The sequence below is a fragment of the Delphinapterus leucas genome, unplaced genomic scaffold, assembly GCF_059928025.1.
Source record: "Delphinapterus leucas isolate spDelLeu-1000000601 "Yukka" unplaced genomic scaffold, BTC_Dleu_Yukka2 spDelLeu_asBTCV2_sq25, whole genome shotgun sequence".
NCBI classification, from domain to species: domain Eukaryota; kingdom Metazoa; phylum Chordata; class Mammalia; order Artiodactyla; family Monodontidae; genus Delphinapterus; species Delphinapterus leucas.
This window is the reverse complement of record NW_028322234.1, coordinates 11,742,854-11,764,248: the sequence shown is the minus strand read 5'-3', so window position 1 is coordinate 11,764,248 and position 21,395 is coordinate 11,742,854. Positions and strand designations below refer to the sequence as shown.

The 21,395-nt window shown below is 51.5% G+C and overlaps 1 protein-coding gene and 1 pseudogene across 9 annotated transcripts in view; one reads left to right on the top strand and one right to left on the bottom strand.

The window, feature by feature from the left end:
- Window positions 1-290: 290 nt before the first annotated feature.
- LOC149744078 (uncharacterized) lies at window positions 291-5,375 on the bottom strand (annotated as a pseudogene).
- SMARCA4 (SWI/SNF related BAF chromatin remodeling complex subunit ATPase 4) overlaps window positions 464-21,395 on the top strand; it is a 107,758-nt gene continuing 86,826 nt past the window's right edge. For 4 of the 9 annotated variants that reach the window (XR_016391502.1, XR_016391501.1, XM_089905452.1 and 1 more), the window contains exons 1-6: window positions 466-669; window positions 15,736-15,988; window positions 17,806-17,938; window positions 18,938-19,336; window positions 19,625-19,723; window positions 20,335-20,593. Coding sequence is in view for 4 of the 9 variants with exons in the window: in XM_089905452.1 (XP_089761578.1) it covers window positions 15,767-15,988; window positions 17,806-17,938; window positions 18,938-19,336; window positions 19,625-19,723; window positions 20,335-20,593 (1,112 nt within the window). In the remaining 5 variants the exon portion in view is untranslated. Of the gene's footprint in view, window positions 670-15,735; window positions 15,989-17,805; window positions 17,939-18,937; window positions 19,337-19,624; window positions 19,724-20,334; window positions 20,594-21,395 lie in introns of all 9 variants that reach the window. The other 5 variants (XR_016391505.1, XR_016391504.1, XR_016391503.1 and 2 more) reach the window with 2 other exon arrangements.

The following is a 21,395-nucleotide window of genomic DNA, read 5'->3' as shown; positions in this document are numbered from 1 at the left end:
AAAGCGGTTCCCAAGTCCGCCCTTGGCCCAGGGGTCGGCTCTGCTCATCCCAGTCCAGCCTGTCCGCCACCTGCCTTCACGCACGACCTTGGGGCCTCACTTACGAATTTCAGGGTCCCTCGGCCACCCCTTCTCCTCAGACCTCGCTGCCACCCCATCCCCCAACCTCCCCCAGCCACCTCCACCTCCACAATCGCCGCAGTGCCACCCGCTCTGCGCATGCCCGGCGGCGTGGAGACGCGCGGCGTGCGGAGGACGAAGACCCCCCGCGCGCAGGCGCAGGACCGTCCCGCACAGCGTGGGGAGGTGCGTCGGGCGCGCTAGGTCTCTCTGGCCCCACCCACCTTCCCCAACCCACCCTGGGCGGGCGCGCACGCGCGCTAGGAGCGGAAGGGTGGGCGGGCACGCGCAAGAGGCCGGGCCGGCGACGGAAGCGGGAGAGGCTGTCTGTGGTGGGGGGAGGGGAGGTGACGAGTGCGCGTGCAGCGGGAGCGCGGGCGGCGTGGGGGGGCGGCTGAGGCGGGCGCGCGCGCTAGGCTTACCCTCGCTCGGCGGCAGCGGCGGCGCCTTCTTTGTTTCGTGAGGAGAGACGAGACGCTCATTCTGCCCCCGGCCCCGCGCGGAGGGGCGGGGGCGGCGCCGGGAAGGCGACGGCGCCGTCGACTCCCGGTAAGGAACGCGGGTCTCGGAGTGAGCGCGGCGCGGGACTTGGGAGGACGGTTTGAATGAAGCCAGGGCGCTGAGGGTGGAGGGGGCCGCTGGCGCCCGGATTGGGGCCGGGGTACGGCGGCGCCCGAGGGTCAAGAAGCCTGGCCGGCACCGCGCGCGCGGTGAAGGCCACAGTGCAGCGAGGCCGCGGCGGCTACCGTATCCGCGGGCCGGTTGGGTGGGGGCCCGGGCCAAGTGGAGGCCGCGCGCCCTCTGCGCGCGTTCTCGCCAGGGTCGCAGGACAAAGCTCGCAGCCCCGTCGGCGGGCCAGGGGCCCGGCCCCCATCGGGGCTCCAACAATAGCCAGGCGTTCTGGCTTTTCTGGCTACGTGTAACGGGTCCGACTCGAATGTTGCTTTTTGGCGAGGCTGCGGTCGGAGCTCAGTAGGAAAAAGCCCAGGTGTGTCCAGCGTCGCCTGGACACGAACATTAGCAGCCCCCTTGGGTTAGCCGACCTAAAATTTTATTATAAAAAATCACGTCATTTTAGATTTTCAAAGAAAGGTAAATAACTCTCCTAAACCCTCGCAAGTAGTGACTTAAGAATGTTTGCCCTGAAGCGGGGGTCGGCAGCAAGTGGGAAAGGACTGGGGAAACTGCCGTTGAAAGCATTGTTTTAGTTTTGCATCCTTTTCCCTTCCTCTCAATTGATTTTCCAGATTAAGGCTTTTATTTAAAGCGTGGATCTTTCGGGAGAGAGTGTTTTGTGCCGGTCTTGAAGACACTAGTCTTGATTTTTCCCCCCGCCCAGTGAATCCTTGGGGAAAGTAGGGAATAAGCGTGAGAGCCACTTCCGAGGAATTTGAAACAAGTTTTCACTTTTAATTGACAGACCGGATTCGAGTTTGATTCCTGGCGTTGCTGGTCACTTAGCTGTGTGACGTGAGGCAAATAGCTTAATCTCTCTGAACGTCTTAGTGTCCTCGTATGTGAAATGGGAATAATGCCACAAGTGGAGTTGGTGAAGGCCTGTAAAATGGTTCTTGGCTAGAGGGAGGCACTGTTATTGTTGTTCAGTACAATCTCTTCCTTTATTATTCAATATTTGTTGAGTCCCTACTGGGTGTTCGATGGTTGGAGGTTGGATGCCCTGAGGAGCCTCTCCAGTCCTGTAGGGGAACAGGTGGTAAATGTGGGAACAACTCCCCTTGGCCTATCATGTGTGAGGAACACAGTGGATGGATGCACAGGGGAGTGAGTGATGGGAACCGGAGATCAGGGAGGCTGCGTGGAAGAGGGGGCCTTTACTCAGGATCAGGGAGGACGTCCAGGCTGTATTTGACCACCCGGGACCAGTCATCGCTCCCCTTTGCTATACTTGCGCATCACCCTGAACCTTTCTTGTGTAGCAGTTACCCCAGTTTGTAATTATACATCTCTTTTTCTCCAAGGGCCATCAGAGCCCTCAGCTGTGTCTACCTGATCTCCTGCAGTGTACCCCGGGCCCAGCACGTAGTAGGCCCTCAGTGAACCTTTGTGGATGAATGAGGAGGGTATGCGGGAGGATTGAGTGAACATGTGTGTGAACTGCTTGGCACACGACTGAAGGGGGATTGTAGGCAATAAATGTTAGTTGCTGTTGCTGGTCTGTTTTTGTTTTTGTTTTTAAACTTTCCAGGCCATTGTTTTCCAAACCTCATTACCCCAACAATGAGGGTGTGTGTGGGGCGGTGGTTAATATGAGGTGGTGGTGTGGAGTGCTAGTTCTGGAATTAGACCTCCTGGATTCACAGCCAGCTCTAAATCCTAGTTTGACCTCAAGCAAGACACTTACCAGTAGGTCCCCCCACTTGTGAAACAGGTATGACAGTGGTACCACCTCAAAGAATTGTTGTGAGGGTTGAAAAGGTAGTATGGGAAGTGACTTAACACACTGCAGAGCCTGGCATGTAATGAGCCCTCAATTTATTGGAGTTAATATTGTTTATATATGTATGTATTTGTAAATTAACTGTTTAAAAAACTGAAAACATAAGTTAGAGTCATTCTGTATCCCAGAAATCCCAGGTTTGATGTGCCGGTTATATATATTTTTATAATTTTTTTAAAAATCAATGCATACGCAATTATGAAAATAATAAACGTTCTTCTGCATGCCACTTAAAATCATTTTGTGTCCAGCACTTCAGGAGATGTTGATCTTGCAGGTTTTTGAGCTGGGGGTGGTGGTGGGATGACCTCATCAGAGCTTCTGTGTAGGGTAGTGCATTGCAGTGCAGTGGTCTCCAAACTTCCTGTCAGTGAAAAGCACCCCAACATAAACACGTATTTATTTATATACCTTTGCTACTCCTTGTGGACCCTCAAAACATTGGGAGGTAATCCTAGACCAGCTTCAGGTCCTAGCTGTTTATCAGATGTGGGAGAGTGGGAAGGATTAGTTGTGTTAGGTGAATAGCCCATGAGAACATTCTGCAGGTGAAGAAACTGAGGTCCAGGGATATTTCACCAGGAGTTCTCGGTCGAACATCCAAGTCTGACTCCTGGCTTGGCCATTTTCCTCTTGGTGCCTCAAGGCAATGGGGGTGACAGTGCCTGGCACCTTGTAAGTCCTCAGACATGACAGCAGATTTTGGCCTGGGCTATCAGAGCTACCATGGCACAGAGGGCGTTCACATTCACCAGAGACAGAGCACAACGTGAATGGCACCCCCTGCAGTTGTGCAAGAAGTAGCCCAGCCACGCATTCCCCGTTCGTATAGTGAACAAGCGTGCATTGAGTGCCTGCCACGAGCCGGGCACAGCTTGGGGCTGGGGGTTCAGCTGGGAACAGGCAGACAAGGACCTTGTTCTCCTCCGCTCCTACCTGTCTCCTTATTTGCAAAGGGGGACAGTAATAGTACCGAACTTGTAGGATTGCTGCAAGGACTAAACAACAACAAAATGACAGATGACAAACGTTAAGTGCTTAGGACAATGCCTGACACACAAGACTAAACAGTTTGTAGCCGTTGTCATATATTATGATCTCTACAACATCCTAGCACGTTGAGATACAGAACAGATTTTTGCCCCATTTTAATAGTTCTGTATGTTTTCAAAGTGGTAGCAAAGGAATCAGCTCCTTCATTTTGTCCTTAATAATTTAAAAATTGTGTGCTTAAAAAAAAAATTGTGTGCTTTGAAGTTTCACCATACAGCATTGGAAAGAGGGAAGTGTGTCTGGTGGCATGGGTTTTAAAAAATATCAAGTGTTTGTTTTGCATTTCATATATCTCCTCATAACTTGTAACGTTGATTGGAACACTGAAGAGAGGTTTTTTTTGTTTTGTTTTGTTTTGTTTTTTGTTTTTTGTTTTTTGCGATATGCGGGCCTCTCACTGTTGTGGCCTCTCCCGTTGCGGAGCACAGGCTCCAGACGCGCAGGCTCAGCGGCCATGGCTCACGGGCCCAGCCGCTCCGCGGCACGTGGGATCTTCCCAAACCGGGGCACAAACCCGTGTCCCCTGCATCGGCAGGTGGACTCTCAACCACTGCGCCACCAGGGAAGCCCGAGAGAGGTTTTTTTAAAAATTAAAATCAAAAGAATACGCAAAACCTACTATAAAAGGGAAGTAACAGCGGCGGGAATATTGGAGGGAGATGTCCGAGGGTGACTGTATCAGAACTGAGTTGCTGTTGCTATCACCTTCCAGATGTCATCCCTAAGAAATATTAAGCTCATTGATATGGTCGGTGATATCTTGGAGTTTTCAGTTAGCTGCATGCAAATTTTTCAGGATATGGATTTGATGGGGCATGAGAAATTTGGCCTCCACTCATCTTCCTGTGTGGGAAAGGACCTTGCGGGAGGCACCAGGTGTAGCTGGGTCTCTTGGGAGATCATATTTCACAGGGCAGAGGGAAGGAAAGGGATGCATCCAGTTCCCTCAGGGAAGGGGCTTTCTTTAGAAAACAGGTAGCTGGCCCCTTCCTAGGAACCCAGACTGGTTTCCAGGGCTTCGTTTTGGGATTCTGTTACTTTGCTCAAGGGCCATGTCTTCATTTTTGTGTGTGGACCCTTGTAACTGGGAACAGTCTGAGTTTCGCTCAGTGTGAAGTTTACCACCCGCAGGAGTGTGATAAAGAGAATGGGCTTTCCCAACGACCTATACTGTATAGCACAGAGGACCGTACTCAGTATTTTGTAATAACGTATAAGAGAAAAGAATCCGAAAAAGAATATGTACGCATATTAATGTGCTGTACACGACATTATATATCAACTATACTTCAATAAAATTAAAAAAAGAAAAAAAAGATGATGGGCTTTAAAATGGCTCCTTGGGGTGGTTTAAGTTCTCCTTTCACTGGCAGGTTGCGCCCTGCTGGTTCAGGAAGCAGGTGGCCGAGTGGCAGTTGCTGCCTCACCTGTTACAGTGAGAGACTTGAGGGGGCAGGGTTTGATGTGCACCACCCCACCTTGCCCCGAAAGTCCCAGTAAAGTGGCACAGTGGGTGTCTCCTTGTCCTGATGGTGACGCTGAAGCACAGGGGGCTCCTCGATGTGCCCTGGGAGCTGCTTCTGGCCCTGATGACCGCAGAGCACACATCAACCACAGCCTGGACTGCTAGTGCGCTGAGCGCCCTCGTCGGCCTCCTCGGAACACCCCCTGGAGGCTCCTGCCTTTGGAGTGCTTCTCTTTGCTGCACTTTGTGCTCTTCCAGACTCTCCTCCTCCTCCTCCATCTTCTGATTCTCAGCCTGAATCAGTTACTCAGGCATTAGAGTCCGACAGGCTTGAGGTAGGCAGGACTCTATTCCTACGTGATTTTGGGCAAACAACGTAACCTCTCTGAGCGTAAAACCCCCTGTTTCTCCCATAGTCCCCAGCTGGCACCTCAGCCGCCAGTAGTGAACCAAGGGGATGCAAGTTGGGGCTGAAATCCAGCCTGGCTGGGCTTTGCTAAAGTGAGCCTGGTTCCAGGGCTGGTCGCCCCCAAGGAAGGGGCACCCTTTATACTTCAAATGGCATGTGCTAGCTGAGGCCCTGCTGTTCACCTTGGTCATCCCTGTCTCCTCTCATTCTCTCACATGCATTCCATCTGCCTGTACAGAAAAGTCTTCTAAAACTATCATCAGACCATGTCACTGCCTTACCCAGAACATTCCAGTAGTTTCCCATTGCACCTAGGGTAGACTCCAACTTCCTTACCACTGCCCTCGAGGCCTGTGATCTGCCCTCTTTGCCCATCTCTGACCTCATCTACTGCCACACCCTTCTCGCCTGCTCTCCTTCAGGGTCCCACCCCAGGGCCTTTGCACTTGCTGGTCCCTCCGCCTGTCCATAGCCACTGGCTCCCATTTCACTTCAGGTCTCTGCTCAGATGTGTCCCCATCACTGCCCACCATGATTGGAAACGCACCTCCCATCAGCTTGATTGTTAACCCTGCTGCTTTATTCATAGCACTTCCACCCACTACGTGACACTGTGTCTTATTTATTTGTGTGCTTGTTTCTGTCACTCAGTTGTCCGTCCCACCAGGCAGGGACTTTGTTCTCTGCTACATGGCCAGTGCCTAGAACCCTGTTTAGCGCAGAGTTTGTTCTCCCTAAGTATTTGGGGGTGGCTGGGGCTCTGTCATGAGTGACACTCGGCAGTTATAGGTGCCACGCCTCCCCACCTATTCTTGGCCACACTTGCACTTTGTGCGTCCCTGTCATGGGGGACTTCTCTCCTGCCCTCTCCACAGGTCACGCATCGTGCTCAGTGTTGAATACAGAGCAAGCCCCACAGCAGACCCAGTGGTGGGTCATGATGTCCATCCAGTGGGGCTTGGTCAGGCTTAACAGAGAAAAGGAAGAGAGTCTACCCAAGTTTCACGGGGGGCAGGGTCAGGACAGAACTGTACAACTTGTCTTGGTTACTTGATGCGTGTTTGTGCTGGGTCATATTGGAGTCTGGGTCATGGTAAAAAGAGTTTGGCAAACACCTGTGTAGATAGGCTAGCGTTTGTGTTCTTGAAGTGTAGACAGTTTACCTCCCTGCTGGATTAGAGCTTGAACTCCCCGAGGGCAGAGGGCTGGCCTGGTTGTCTTCATGTCTCCTGCCATGTTATAGATGGGGAGGTACTCTTCAGTGGTTTTCAGATGAATGAAAAACTTAAAAAGGGCAGGGGGGAGGATTCCAATGAATAAAATGATATATAATTCCCAGTGCTAAAAATAGTACTTGGTAGCAATTTGGCATGTCTACCTCTGAGGTAGAACTGAGAAGACATTGTCATTTATCATCGCGACATGGTTTTTCGGTTCTCAAATGCATTCCCTTTTAAATGTAGGGCAAGGTTTTGCTACTTAATTATATTGCAAGGGAAGTGCCACAGAACAGCCAGCTTCCCAGGGTCTCAGGAATAAGCCATTTCCATGAGGTCCTTAAAACCACAGGTGCCCCCCGCCCTGCACGTCCTTGCAGGTTCGAGGACTAGTGCACCCCACACCGTCAGGTCAGGTGTGGAGGGTTTTCTTAGTCGTGGAGTGTGGCGGGGGTGGGGATGGGGGAGGTGGAAATCTCATTTTGTAGTTTAAATGTGACGGATGGGGCTGGCTCTGCTGAAGCCATCCCGCATGGCCACCTTGTACCGTCTGAGCGCCAGGTCATGACTTGACTGCAGTGTCGCTGCTGCTGAAATGTGTCTTCGAACAAATTTCTCCACGCCCCAAAAAACAAAATAGCAGGCATCCTGGGACCAAACTTAAATATAAAACTGGTTTTTAGGCAAGATGGAAAAAAAAAAAAAGCCAACCCATGATCTCAGCAAGCAGATTTCAGAGGGTCCCAATCGCCTGTTGGCAGCCTGTCCTGCCACAGTGGCCGGCCACCACTGTCCTTTTTTATTTCTAAGAGAAACGCTAAGAGTGGTACGAAAGAAAAAACCAGACCTCTGATCCTCAAGCAGGTCTGGTTCCGCATTTGAATGTCGGCATAGTGATTTTGGTGAAGTTGGAAGTAGGTGGAAAATAACACAGTCCCCAGATCCTTTCATCTTCCTCCTTTATTTCCACAAAGGCACTTCCTGGGGCATCTTTTATGGGTGTTTATTTCCCAGGTATTTTTTCTGATCCAGGGCTTTTTTTTTTTCTTTTTCCTTAAAAAGTGTTTTTTAAAAATCTGTTTACAAAAGTAATAGTTAAAACAAACACACAAAGAAAAACTCCAGAAATCTGTGATGTGGAAAGTGTAAGTTCCCCAACAGACACCTCCAGAGAGAGTCGCAGGCACTTTGGTACATGTTTTCTGGCTTCTGTGCTCGGATTAACGTGCAGAAATTGTTCTTCTTAGCAAAGTGGGATTCGGGCCAAGCACCCCTAACTTTGACAATGCCTTGTTCCCCTGCTTCATTTTGGACCATCCTCTGTGTCCACGTGTACCGTGTCCCGCATTCATTTTTAATGATGCTTTGACTTGTACAGCATGGACTGTTTGCAGTTCTGGTTGTTCGGCAGTTGGGGGGCTTCTCAGAGAAATTGAGGTGAGATGGCTGAGTACCCTTCCAGACCCTTTGGCCCCAGGAAGCTGGGAGTCTGTTTTCATCTCACAGCCTCCTGAACTGTCTTTAGTTTTCAGCTTTTTGGTTCTGGCCCTGGAGTATTTATTTTCTGTCACATACCTTCGGGCTACCTGCCCAGAATCCAAGGTTCTGTTCCCTGCTCATGGAGCCCCCAAATACACCTGCCCCTCGGGCCACACACATCTCAATGAGGCTCCCAGACACACACGTGCTAGTGGCTTTGCCATTTTGGCGCCTGCATCCCCTTGTCCTTCGCTTTTCTCGCCTGCTTAGGTTTGGGTTGTCTGTCTGGTTTGAGATAGGTTTCTGTGTTGTGCAAAGTTGCCCCACCTCTTCCATCCCAGACACCAAGTGAGTTGTCAGAGAGGGACTTGTTGCGGGAGTCCAGGCAGCACCAGAAAGCCACCTGAAACCCCCTGAGGCAGCCTTGAGGGTAACCTAGGGGACCCAAGGGCTTTGCTGAAAATGCAAGATCTTTAGTTTCCTGTATGAGGAGGGCAGGGGTGTTTGGTGATGAGGGAAGAAGGGGTTTGGGGAGAGGGGTGTTCCTTGCCCTCAGATCTTACCTCTCTTCTGAAATTCCTGGCTGAACTTGTCTGGCCTCCCCTGGGTAGGAGCACATTGGTATCCCATCCCACACCCTGTCTGGCTCTCAGCAGGGCCAGGCCCAGCCCCACACCTCAGGAAGGGCTGGCTTGATGATGGCTAAGAACAGCTCCTTTGTGCAGTGGGAGCTAAAAAGGCAAGGGAGAGTTTGTAGCCCAAATCCTATTCATTGACTGTCAGGCTGGACTGCGGTCACTTTTGACAGCTGGTCCTCATTTGCACCAAGGCTGTGCTGGCGTTCAGGCAGCTGCTGCTCCTCCAGGTCAGCAGAGCTGCCTTGTGCAACCTCTACTTCCCGAGGAGGGAAGTGAGCCTGTTGTCCTGAGTGCCATGCGTCCGGAGCGCTAATGGCTGATTTCACCAGCAGCGTGGTAGCACTTGCTGCTCGTATGTGCCTGGCGTGTGTTAGGTTGTGTGACACAGCTAGCGACCCCTGAGGGAAGGACTGGTCTCAGCTCCAGTCTGCAGAGAGGAAATAGGCTCAGGGAGTCCGGTGTTGTCCCATTGGCAGGTGGCAGAGTCCACGCTCAGAGTCTGAGGTCTACTATGGCCTTGGGCTTGTGACTGCAGCTCTTCCATTGACCCACTGGGTGGCCTGTGAGCCTCAGGGACCCCTCTGTCTGGTAGTCCTTCCTCGTAGGGTGGTAGGGCAGGCTCAGTGAGGAAATAAATTCCTGTCCTTATTACCAAATGGGACCACTCCTTTCCCTCCCCTCTCTGACTGGATCTTACCTCCCTGCACTTTCTTTGTGACTGGTTAGTCCTCAATAATTGTAAACCACTAGGAGGCGGGAACAAGTCACAATCCCCCTGGACTTTAAAATATTCCTTCCCTTTCTCTATCTCCATGATCTTGAGGTAGTAAAGTGTCACAGTACTTCTGACACCAAACGTGGGTTTTCCACACCAGCCAATTCTGCAAGTTCCTGTGGACACCAACAGGGTGTCCTACAGTTCAATTCAATTCTGACACTAACTACCCAGAGTTGGTGCAGACCTCACAGGTTAAGGGCTCAGTCCCACAAGACTGCCTCCCACTTCAGATGCCAGTCACAAGTAGTGGGTCCCAAGGTTATCCACACTTCTGTCCAACTTGGTTACAAACGTGGATTCCCATGACCCCCTCATAAGGTTTGATAATTTGCTGTAACAACTCACAAAACTCAAGAAGACACTTATGTTTACCAGTTTATAAAGGATACAGATGAACAGCCGGAAGAAGAGATACATAGGGTGAGGTCTGGAAAGGCCCGGAGCACAGGAGCTTCTGTCCCCATGAAGTTGGGGTGCACCACCCTCTTGGCACGTGGATGTGTTCACCAACCCAGAAGCTCTCTGAACGCCATAGTTTAGGGGTTTTATGGTGCTTCATTACGTAACCATGATTGATTAACTCAATCTCCAGCCCCTTTCCCCTCACCGGAGGATGGGGTGGGGTGGGGGTGAAGGTTCTAAGCTTCTAGCCATGGTTTGATCTTTCTGACGACCAGCCCCCATCCTGAAGCCATCCAGGAGCCCACCTAGAGTAGCCTCATTAGAGCAAAAGACACTCCTATCACGGAGGAAATTCTAAGGGATTTTGGAGCTCTGTGTAAGATGCTCTTTATCACCCCTATCACTTAGGAAATTACACAGGTTTTAGGAACTCTGTCAGGAACTGAAGGCAGAGACCAAATATATTATTTCTCATTGTCACAGGTAGACAAAGATTTCTTAAACAGGACCCCAAAACCATTGACCATAAAAGAACAGACTTGATACATTGCACATCATTAAAATTAAGAACTTCTCTTCATCTCTGGGAGACAGTAATAGCAACTACATATCCCCAATAAAATGTTAGTGAAAGCTTAGAGCCTGTACAAAAGTGGATCTCTTGGTGGCCAGTGAGCATATGGAAAGGTGCAACACTATTAGTCACAAGGGAAATGCAAATTAAAACTGGAATAAGGTACGATTATACACTCACCAGAACGGTTACAAATTAAAAAGACTGACAACACCAAGAGTTGATTTAGAGGAACTGGAACGCTCACCCAGCTGCTGCAGGGAGGGCAGTGTATGTGATTGTCATGCTGATTTGGAAAACTGACAGTATCTGCCAAGGTAAAGTTATGCCTCCCTCATGACCAGCAGTTCCCCTCCTGGACACACAAGGAAAACGAGTGCCCACATCCACCAAATGACATTGTTCACAACAGCTTTCTGTGTGCTAAAACCTGGGAGCACAACATCTGGGAACAGGAGAATTGACAATAGCATCCAACTGCATGGATGCCCCTCCCAGACCTAGCGATGAGCAGAAGTCAACTATATGACCCTCTTTTCTTTTCTTTCTTTTTCCTTTTTTTTGGCCATGCTGCACGGCATGTGGGATCTTAGCTCTCTGACCAGGGATCAGACTCGCACCCCCTGCAAAGGAAGTGCAGAGTCCTAACCACTGGACCGCCAGGGAAGTCCCTGACCCTCTTTTCAGATTGAGTTCAGTAACAGGCGAAACTAACCTACAGTGAGAAAGTCAGAACAGGAGTTTCACCGGCAAAGGCCCCTTCTGAAATGTTGGAAGTGCTATGTCTGATCTAGGATTCATCCAGCTGTATACCTACGATCAGGGCACTTTAGGTATGCCAGAACTCAAGATGCCCCTCCTCAGTACTACACCAAGCACCTGAGAGCCGCTCCCCAGTTCCATTTTTCTGTTCTCTCCACCGCTGTGCTGTAGGACTGCCCTCCTGTGTCCACACGTGGCACCAGCACCAGCCCCTGGTGGGGCTTTTGATGGAACCCTACCTGCTTTGCCGCTCAGGATGGTTTTACATTGTGTCTGCACTTTTTGAATCTCCTTTACTGTCGTTTCCACGTGTGTCTGAGCTTTCAAGTCCAGAAACGAGTTTGCTGACGGTGGCTCTGAGCAGTTACCTGTTTCATTGCAACCTGACCCTTCAGAGGTGGCAGCTTCTGAAGGAAATGCAATTTAAAAAGGGTTTTGTGAAAGCCCATGCTTCTTGAAGGCGAAGGTTGCCATACTCGGGCATGAAAGTCTTTTTCGCTGCCCTCCTGTGTCTTTGGTGAGCTGCTTTGTGTCGCCGATGACGTTAGTGGTGCTGTGAGAGGAGGCACTTAATTCCTAGAGGGACCTTGGGAAGAGCTGTCTTTCCAGAGGCACATCGGTTCGTCTGTCTTTAGATAGGAGGTGGTGTGGATTTTATTTTGCTGTCAGTTTCAGTTGGCTTGACTTCGAGTGGAGACCTCCAGGTGAGAAAGAAACTATGAGCTGCCAGGTGCCACAGGTTCCTTAAGGAGGTGCAGGACTATTGTCCCTCTTCCCGCCTCAGCAGTGCTCTGTGGACCCGAAGAGAGGGCCTGTGGACACAAAGGGCCCAGAAGGGAGCCCCGAGGAGCCATCGTCCTCAGTCCAGCCACGGCCACATCCATATTCACTCGGCTGCCCACTTGGGAAGTGTGACTGCTGGTGCATCCACCCTGTAGACAAACCCCTGGACCAGAGGTTTCTAACTCTAGAATCAGCATTTTGGCAAACGAGATACAGGGCACAGACCGCTGTCACGTGGCAGGGCAAACAGCATCCTGTTTGTGCGACAGAATGTGTGAATATTCACATGGAGCTGAATCAGGTCAAAATTTTTTTTTTAATTGAGGTATAGTTGATTTACAATATTATATTAGTTTCAGGTGTACGATGTGATTCAAACGTTTTTGTACATTATACTCCATTTAAAGTTATCATAAAATATTGGCTGTATTCCCTATGCTGTACAATATATCCTTGTAGATTATTCATTTTATACATAGTAGTTTGTACCTCCTCATCCTCTACCGCCATTTTGCCCCTCCCTCTCCTGTCTCCCCACTGGTCACCATTAGTTCTCTATATCTGTGAGTCTGTTTCTGTTTTGTTATATTCATTTGTTTTATTTTTAGATTCCATATATAAGTGACAACAGAGTATTTGTCTTTCTCTGACGTATTTGACTAAGCATTATACCCTTCAGGTCCATCCATGTTGCAAATGGCAATATTTCATTCTTTCATTATGGCTGAGTAATATTCTATTGTATATATGTGTGTATATATATACATATATACACACACACCACATCTTTATCCATTCATCTGTGGCTGGATACTTAGGTTGCTTCCATATCTTGGCTACTGTAAATAAAACTGCTATGAACATTTGGGTGCATGTGTCTTTTCTGCATATATTCTTGTCTCCTTTGTTGTAGATTAATTGACCATAAATGTGTGGATTTATTTCTGGGCTCTCTATTCTGTTCCATTGATCTGTGTGTCTGTTTCTGTGCCAGTGCCATACTCGTTTGATTACTCTGGCTTTGTAGTATAGTCTGGAGTCAGGGAGCATGATACCTCCAGCCCTGTTCTTCTTTCTCAGGATTGCTTTGGTAATTCAGGGTCTTTTGTGTTTCCCTACAAATTTTAGAATTATTTGTTCTAGTTCTGTAAAAAATGCCGTGGGTATCTTGATAGGAATTGCACTGAATCTGTAGATTGCCTTGGGTAATTTGGTTATTTTAACCACACTGATTCTTCCAATCCATGAACACCGTGTAACTTTCCATCTGTGTTTCTTCAGTTTCTTTCATCAGAGTTTTAGAATTTTCTGAGTACAGGTCTTTTTGAATCAGGTCAGGTTTTGCTTCCAAATGAATTTGTCTCGAATTTATTTTTTTTTTAAGTTTGATTCTTTTCCTTGAGCGTATTGGGTTTTGGATTTATGTGGAAGGGATTGTGAGCACATGTCAGTTCTCCAGCACTCCTGTTAGGTGTATTTAAGGTCCAGCACTGAGGCTTCTTGAGCTTTGGAGGAGATCAGGGATGCCGGGAGGATGGAGGAGTGTTTTCTCATACGGTCAGGCGTGTTCACCAGCAGGCAGGGGTGACAGCTGCTGGTCCTGGCTCTGCCAAGATTTATGACCCTCTCTGTTCCAGTTATTTAGTCATGAAACTGGACTGAAGAACTTCGGGCTTTTGATCTGTTATCCAGGAAGATATACCTCCACCTTTCAAATGAAGACTTTTTTTTTTTTTAATCAAGAGAATTCAAAATGTTCCTGGGGCTTCCCTGGTGGCGCAGTGGTTGAGAGTCCGCCTGCCGATGCAGGGGACACGGGTTCGTGCCCCGGTCCGGGAAGATCGCACGTGCCGTGGAGTGGCTGGGCCCGTGAGCCATGGCCTCTGAGCTTGCGTGTCTGGAGCCTGTGCTCGGCAACGGGAGAGGCCACAGCAGTGAGAGGCCCGCGTACCGCAAAAAAAAAAAAAAAAATGTTCCTGTACTTTTTCAAGATTTATCCTTAGAATCAGGAGAGCCCAGTAGAGCTTAGGGGCAAAAAGATTCATTCCCCAAACCAAAAAGTCCACAGAAACAAAAGTAGATTTGTGGCATGCCAACAAGAGGGGGGCTTTTGATAATTAATAAGGACCTACTTTAGAGCACAGGGAACTCTACTCAGTACTCTGTAATGGCCTATATGGGAAAAAAATCTAAAAAACAGTGGGTATATGTATATGTACAACTGATTCACTTTGCTGTACAGCAGCAAGTAACAAGATATTGTAAATCATCTATACTCCAATTTAAAAAAAAAAAAAAGAGGGGCTTTTAAATAACTCAGGATGCATCAGGACCAGGGAAGTTGGTGGAACTGCTATAATTTGTGTCTTGAAGACTGTTAAATGATGAAAAGGGTCATAGGTATGATTCTCTGAAGAGAAATCTGGCCTAGAATGTGCTGAGTAATTCTGTAGAGCGAGTGTCTGTGTATGAAATAGCCTCGAAGGGGAAGTACTCTGGATTGTGGCCGGGTCCCAGCGGGAGCACCAGTCAGCTGTCCATCCTGAGAGGGCTCCATCGTCACAGCTCTGGGGGTCTCTGGGGAGCTGCAGCCCTGTCTCCCCACACGTACCCCCTCACCCCACCCTGCTGGGAGGGAGGGGTAAGGAGGGCAGGGCTGCTTCTTGCTCTCTGCAGGGCCAGCAAGCACTTCACCTCTGTGTCTGGTAGGACGGTGGGTAATTTTAAGTTTCTGTATTCTTTTTATGTTTTCCAGATTTCAGCACTGAGAATGTATTACTCCTTACAGTCATAGAACTTACAGTCATAACAGATTGAGGGTTCCCTGAAAACTGAACCCTTACTGTAGGGAGCACTTATAAAATTTATCAGCTCACAGACCAGTCGTAGCAATCATAACTTACCAACGTCATTGGATATTTTGTTACCTGAGTTTTGGATCTTGTGGAGGCTCGGGGTCATAGTTCTGGGCCTCAATTTTTAGTTTACAGCGCTTGAATATCACTTTTGAAGTATTTGACGTATCAGAGTGCCATTAGTTCTGTAATATTTCTCTTTAAAGGAGCCTACTTTTAAAACTTAAATTCATGTATTTTAAAGGAAACTTGGTCTCACTGCCTTAAGTGGAAACCAGCATTACTTGCTATGAATATGTGTTTTAGTTGAATTTATGAAGGTCCAGTTAGATGCTGTTGCCAGCAAAGGCTTTGAGCCTTAGTCACGTTCTTCTTTTTTCTTAAATAGGAAGATGAGCAAGTGTTGGAGTGATGTGAAGGGTGTGTCAGCACTGCCCTGAGACGTCCTCTCTGTTGTAATCAGAAAGATACCGGGGGAAGTGAGGCAGTATCACCTGGTGTCCCCACCTCCTGAGTCCCACCCCTTCCTCGGGGGACTTTGATCTGATTTTGGGTGCCTGATGTATCACCTCCTCAGAGAGGAATGGAGGAGAAAGGACTGGGGCACTGGGGGTGCCCGTCCAAGGCGCCAGCTCCCTGTCAGATGGGTGCTCTGACATGACTGTGTGTGATCGTCCTTGACCTGTCCTGACCCGCCCAGCCGATGGCTGTGACCCCCACGCTGACTGGGACTTTCTTCCAGCAGGAGACCACTGTCCGCAGCTCCCGTGAAGATGTCCACTCCAGACCCACCCCTGGGCGGAACTCCTCGGCCAGGCCCTTCCCCGGGCCCGGGCCCCTCCCCTGGAGCCATGTTGGGCCCTAGCCCAGGTCCCTCACCCGGCTCCGCCCACAGCATGATGGGGCCCAGCCCAGGGCCTCCCTCAGCAGGACACCCCATCCCGACCCAGGGGCCTGGAGGGTACCCTCAGGACAACATGCACCAGATGCACAAGGTAGGGAGCCCTGGGCCCGCTGCCCCACCAGCTGGGTCTGCACGATCAGAGACGGGAGGGGAGCAGCAGCACACCCTGGCCTCCACTGTGGGCCGGCAGCCACCCCACCCTGTGTCTCTCACACCCGTCGTTTTAGTAGTGAATTAAGAATGTCCAAATCCTAAAAGATGGCTTACAGCCCATGGTTTCCCCCACTCAGGCTGCTCCGCTCACCCGGGTAACTCACGGAGCACAGCAGCAGGTGCCCTTTGTCCCCACTGATCCTGTACTCGGGTGCCATTGTCTTCACCACGTACCTGAGTTGATCAGTGGTGCTTTTGCCAGTGAGATGAAAAAAAACCTCTTTTAACACAAATGGTTGCCCCCTCTCTTTGCATTCCTGGGCGGTGGTTGAAGGAAATGAGGAAATACCCTCTTATGGATAGTATTTTGCCCATTTTGCAGACGAGGAAGTAAGGTCTCAGAGAGATGGTCACTCAGTGAGTTGGTGGCAGAGCCATCTCACCCCTCCGGCCCTCCCAACCCCTCAGGCATGTGCCACATCGCTGACCTCCCACACAGTGCAGCGACCCCTTCCCCTCCCTGCCCTCCCCATCCCCCATATATTTCTGTCAACTTCGATACAGTATCTGTCTTGCCACTTCCCTCTTGGGAAGCTGTTGGTGATCTCCCCCCATCCCCCCACCCCCTGCACACACGCTGACTGAGGCCAGCTTCTCCTCTAGCACCATCTCCTTTTCCCTCTCTGACCATCTTGTTTCTTCCTCCTGGACACTTGACCCATGTTTGTCAGACACCTGCCATGTGTCTGGCCTAGGAGCTGAGGTCCAGTGGTGCCCTTCACCTGCCTGCACAGAGCTCCTGCTCTGGGGGAGGCGAGCCCATCAGTCAGCTCCACCAGCCCAGGGAAGAAGGAGCAGAGGGTGGGCCCCACCCAGGGTTCTGCTCAGCATCCCGAGGGCCCCCTGCTTCTTCTGCTTGTGAAGCTGGCCCTCGTGCTCCTGGCCCGGTACCCTCTCGTCCTCCTCTCACGGCACACACTGAGCTGTAGCTGACTTTGCTGGGCCAGCTATTAGACTGGAGAGCTGGATGTTTGCATTAACTGGGCCTACAGAGGGCCTGGAAGGGTCTCGGAAAATGTCCCCTTTCCCAGCCATTCCGTAGGGGGAGTGCTCAGTGCTGAGCATCAGGAGGGAAAATGTGTGTTTCTGTCCCACCAGGATCTGATCGAGCCTCCGCGGAGGGGCAGAACGATGCTGCAGACAGCCTCCCTCCCAGCTAGCAGGTGGGAGGCCAATCTCGGATCAGTGAGGACATTTGACATACTGTTACCATACTTCATGGGCAGGAGTTACTGCCCGTCTCTCTGATTTACAGTCTCCCAGGCAAGAGGGTCCCCCATCCAAAGACTTGTGGTCACAAGGTCGTCTTGTGACGATAAACAGGGAGCTTGGTATTCCAGCTAAAACTGCTCCTGACCAGGAGCTATGTGTGTCCTTTCCTTGTGAGATTTTGGCTGTCTGAAACTGTCCTCACCCTCTCCCTGATGTCCTAGTCCAGCTGTCCCCTTGCCTCTAGACCACCAATCTGCAGGTTCCCTGGGTGGCATTATTTCATGCACCTGCCTTGACACCCAAGTAGATGTTAGGACCATGTCTTGGACCTAAGCCACTTGGTCATGTTGGTGGTTCAGTAAATGCCATGGCGACTTTGGATGGGCATTGTTAGTGATATTGAAGTCCTCTCATTCAGCGTCTTTCTGTGCAGCCTCTTCCCTTCCCGCCTTGCTGATCCTGCCCTGTTGTCCACTCTCGTAGCCAATGGAGTCCATGCACGAGAAGGGCATGTCGGACGACCCCCGCTACAACCAGATGAAGGGGATGGGGATGCGGTCGGGGGGCCACGCCGGGATGGGGCCCCCGCCAAGTCCCATGGACCAGCACTCCCAAGGTATGGTTTCCTTTCTTTTCTTTCTTCATGTTTGTTGCCCTCTGGAAGTCCCGAGGTCATTTTCCTAATTGGATCACCCATGCATGGATTCAGAGGACCTAGGGCAGTTGAGCCTCATGGGAGACCCTGCCACAGAGGGCTGTTTAGCTTGGGCTTGGCTGGTGCCCTGTTCAGGGCGTCTTGTCTTATAGCAGCCCCAGGAGAGCGGATACTGGTGGGACAGAACTGTGTTCAGCGCTGGGTGTTAGACAAGCCCTGGGCAGGATGGGTTCCTCGGGATAGCCGCTCTGGTGCCACCCAACGCAGACTCCTGGGATTTCCCTGACGGTCCAGTGGTTAGGACTTGGTGCTTCCACTGCCGGGGCGCTGGGTTCGATCCCTGGTCGGGGAACTAAGATCCCGCAAGCCGCATGGCACAGCCGAAAAAAAAAAAAGAAGAAGAAATGCAGACTCCTGGGCTCTGCCCTGCTCCAGACCTGCTGAGTCAGAATCTCAGGAGGGGGCCGGGGCTCAGCTTTAACAAGCCCTACAGGTACTTTTCTGAACAGGGAAGTTTGAGAAGCGATGGGGTACATGGCTTCCTGTCACGGGGTGGGAAGCTCAGGGGCTCCGCAGGTAATGGAAGTGAGAGGAGTGGGCCTGGCCAAGCCGAGGGGCAGGGGGTCAGGCCCAGAGAAAGCCCGATCTGTGTGACATCTCAGCTTTAATCGTTGGCAGGTTACTGAAAGATGGGCCGAACCAAACCAGCTGTGCAGGCTGCCAACCAAGCTGCGAGCGTGTGCCCTCTGGGTGCCTCTTGTTTGAATCATGAGAACGAAACCTCAGGGTAGAGGCCCGTGTAATCACGAGAACGAAATCTCAGGGTAGGGGTCCGTGTAATCGTGAGAACGAAATCTCAGGGTAGGGGCCAGTGTAAGCAGGCAAGGGTTCCCGTCTCTGCCTTAAAAATTACTGGACATGTGCTGCCGAGTGACCGCTCGGATCCACGTTTCCCCGCAGGTTACCCCTCGCCCCTGGGTGGCTCCGAGCACGCCTCCAGTCCGGTTCCAGCCAGCGGCCCGGCCTCAGGCCCGCAGATGTCATCCGGGCCTGGAGGCGCCCCGCTGGATGGTGCTGACCCCCAGGCTTTGGGGCAGCAGAACCGGGGCCCGACCCCCTTTAACCAGAACCAGCTGCACCAGCTCAGAGCTCAGATCATGGCCTACAAGATGCTGGCCCGGGGGCAGCCCCTCCCTGACCACCTGCAGATGGCGGTGCAGGGGAAGCGGCCGATGCCCGGGATGCAGCAGCAGATGCCAACACTACCTCCACCCTCTGTGTCCGCAACAGGACCTGGCCCCGGGCCCGGGCCCGGCCCCGGTCCTGGACCAGCACCTCCAAATTACAGCAGGCCTCACGGTAAGGCCCATGGCCCTCGGGGTAGGGAGGGGTCTCAGAGCAAACTGACAGGAGTGTGGGCATCAGTGTTGGGCAGATCTGGACTCTGCCGCCCATCAGCTTCCCCGACAGCAGGGTTGCTGTCGTGATAAATGTTGTTTCTCCAGCTGCCCCCTTTCTCCCCTGGTGCCCACAGTGAGGGGCTTGTTGTTGGGTGTGTCCCCTGGAGCCAGGGCTGCCCAGGGAGGCAGGTGCAGGGAGAAACACAGGACGCGTTTTATCCTCTTGTCCGTTTCTCCCTGCGTGCAGGTATGGGAGGGCCCAACATGCCCCCTCCAGGACCCTCAGGTGTGCCCCCCGGGATGCCCGGCCAGCCCCCTGGAGGGCCTCCCAAGCCCTGGCCTGAAGGTAAGTTCCCTCTGTTCTGGTGACACGTCTGTGCCCTGGCTCGCATGTCAAGTTTGCATCATGCAGACCCTGAGATGAGCCCGGTCAGAGAGAGGCAGGCAGGATCGCAGGGCAGCTCGGGGTTCTGTCTCCCCTGTGTTCTGTGTAAAATGTAGTTAGTACTTATTTGAAGGTCACATCTGTTAGGTCAAAGCAGTGGATAAAATGGACTCATTCCCCATCCTCACGGGCCCTGAGGTTCAGTGATGGGCATTGAAGGGCTAATCGCTTAAATAGGATTCCGTTGGAGCTGGGGTGGATGAAAGGCAGGCAACTGCTGCTCCTGTGAGGCCACAGCATAGCAAGATCACACCCAGACTTGGCACTTGGACCAGTAGGGGGCTTTGGGGAAGGGGCCTGTAGGCTGAGATCTGGAGGAGGAAGAGGAAGCGAGCCCCATGGGCGAGGAGTGGTGTGGCAGTGAGAGGTGGGGGTTACGGGGAGCTGCCCAGGCCTTGTCAGCCTTGGGGACGAGTTAGACCCCAGGGCAGTAAACGCCCAGCAGGCTTGTCATCTTCACCTGGAATGGACTCGGAACGCGACGCTGTGCCCTGCTTCTTGACTCCCCCCAGGACCCATGGCGAATGCTGCTGCCCCCACAAGCACACCTCAGAAGCTCATCCCCCCGCAGCCAACGGGTCGCCCCTCGCCTGCGCCCCCCGCCGTCCCTCCTGCTGCCTCCCCCGTGATGCCGCCCCAGACACAGTCGCCAGGGCAGCCGGCCCAGCCCGCCCCCATGGTGCCGCTGCACCAGAAGCAGAGCCGCATCACCCCCATCCAGAAGCCGCGGGGCCTGGACCCCGTGGAGATCCTGCAGGAGCGGGAGTACAGGTGAGGGTGCTGCCGCCCCCCCAGGTCACGCGTTGTTGTGGTTCACACTTCTAAAGGCCTATGGGGTATGCAGCCAGAGATCACCCTCCTGCCTCTGTCCCCAGCCTCCCAGTTCTCTGGGTCAGTGTGTATCCTTCCAGAGAAATCGAGTATGTATACAGGCAGATGGGTACAAGTGGCTGTGTGGTCCCCAAATGGTACCTGACATGTGCACTGTTCCTCCCTTAGCAAAATATCTTAGGGATCATCCCCTATTTGTACAAAATAAGCTCTTCTTTTTTCTGGACACATTCTGCCTGGTGGCTCTACTGTGACTTATTTAGCCAGTGTCTTACCCGGAGGGACGTTTAGGTGGTCTCTAATCTTTCGGTAAAATGATGCCGTAGTAACTACACTTGCATATTTCTCATGTGTGCATTTATGTCAGAATAAATTTGTGAACACGGCATAGTTCAGGTGCAGGGGATTTACGTGCACGTGGAAATTTCATCAGTTCTGCAAAACTGCCCTCCATGGAGATGGTATGTGTTGGAGTGAAAGTGCTGTTTCACCTCTCCAACACAAGTGTATTATCCAACTTTTGGCTCATCTGCACTCAAAAAGCCACCTGGCAAGCTTTGCGGTGGATGTTCCTCAAACATAAGTAGTTGTTGGTCGCTTTGCCAAGGCCTCCTGAGCGCCGGGCGCTGTGTGAAATGCCTGGTGCACAGTAGGTCTGTATCACCCTGTCCCAGACTGCTGGGGGCGCCTGAGATTCACTCCCTGAGCACCTCATGCTCCCCTGTTTCTCCACTGCATTTAT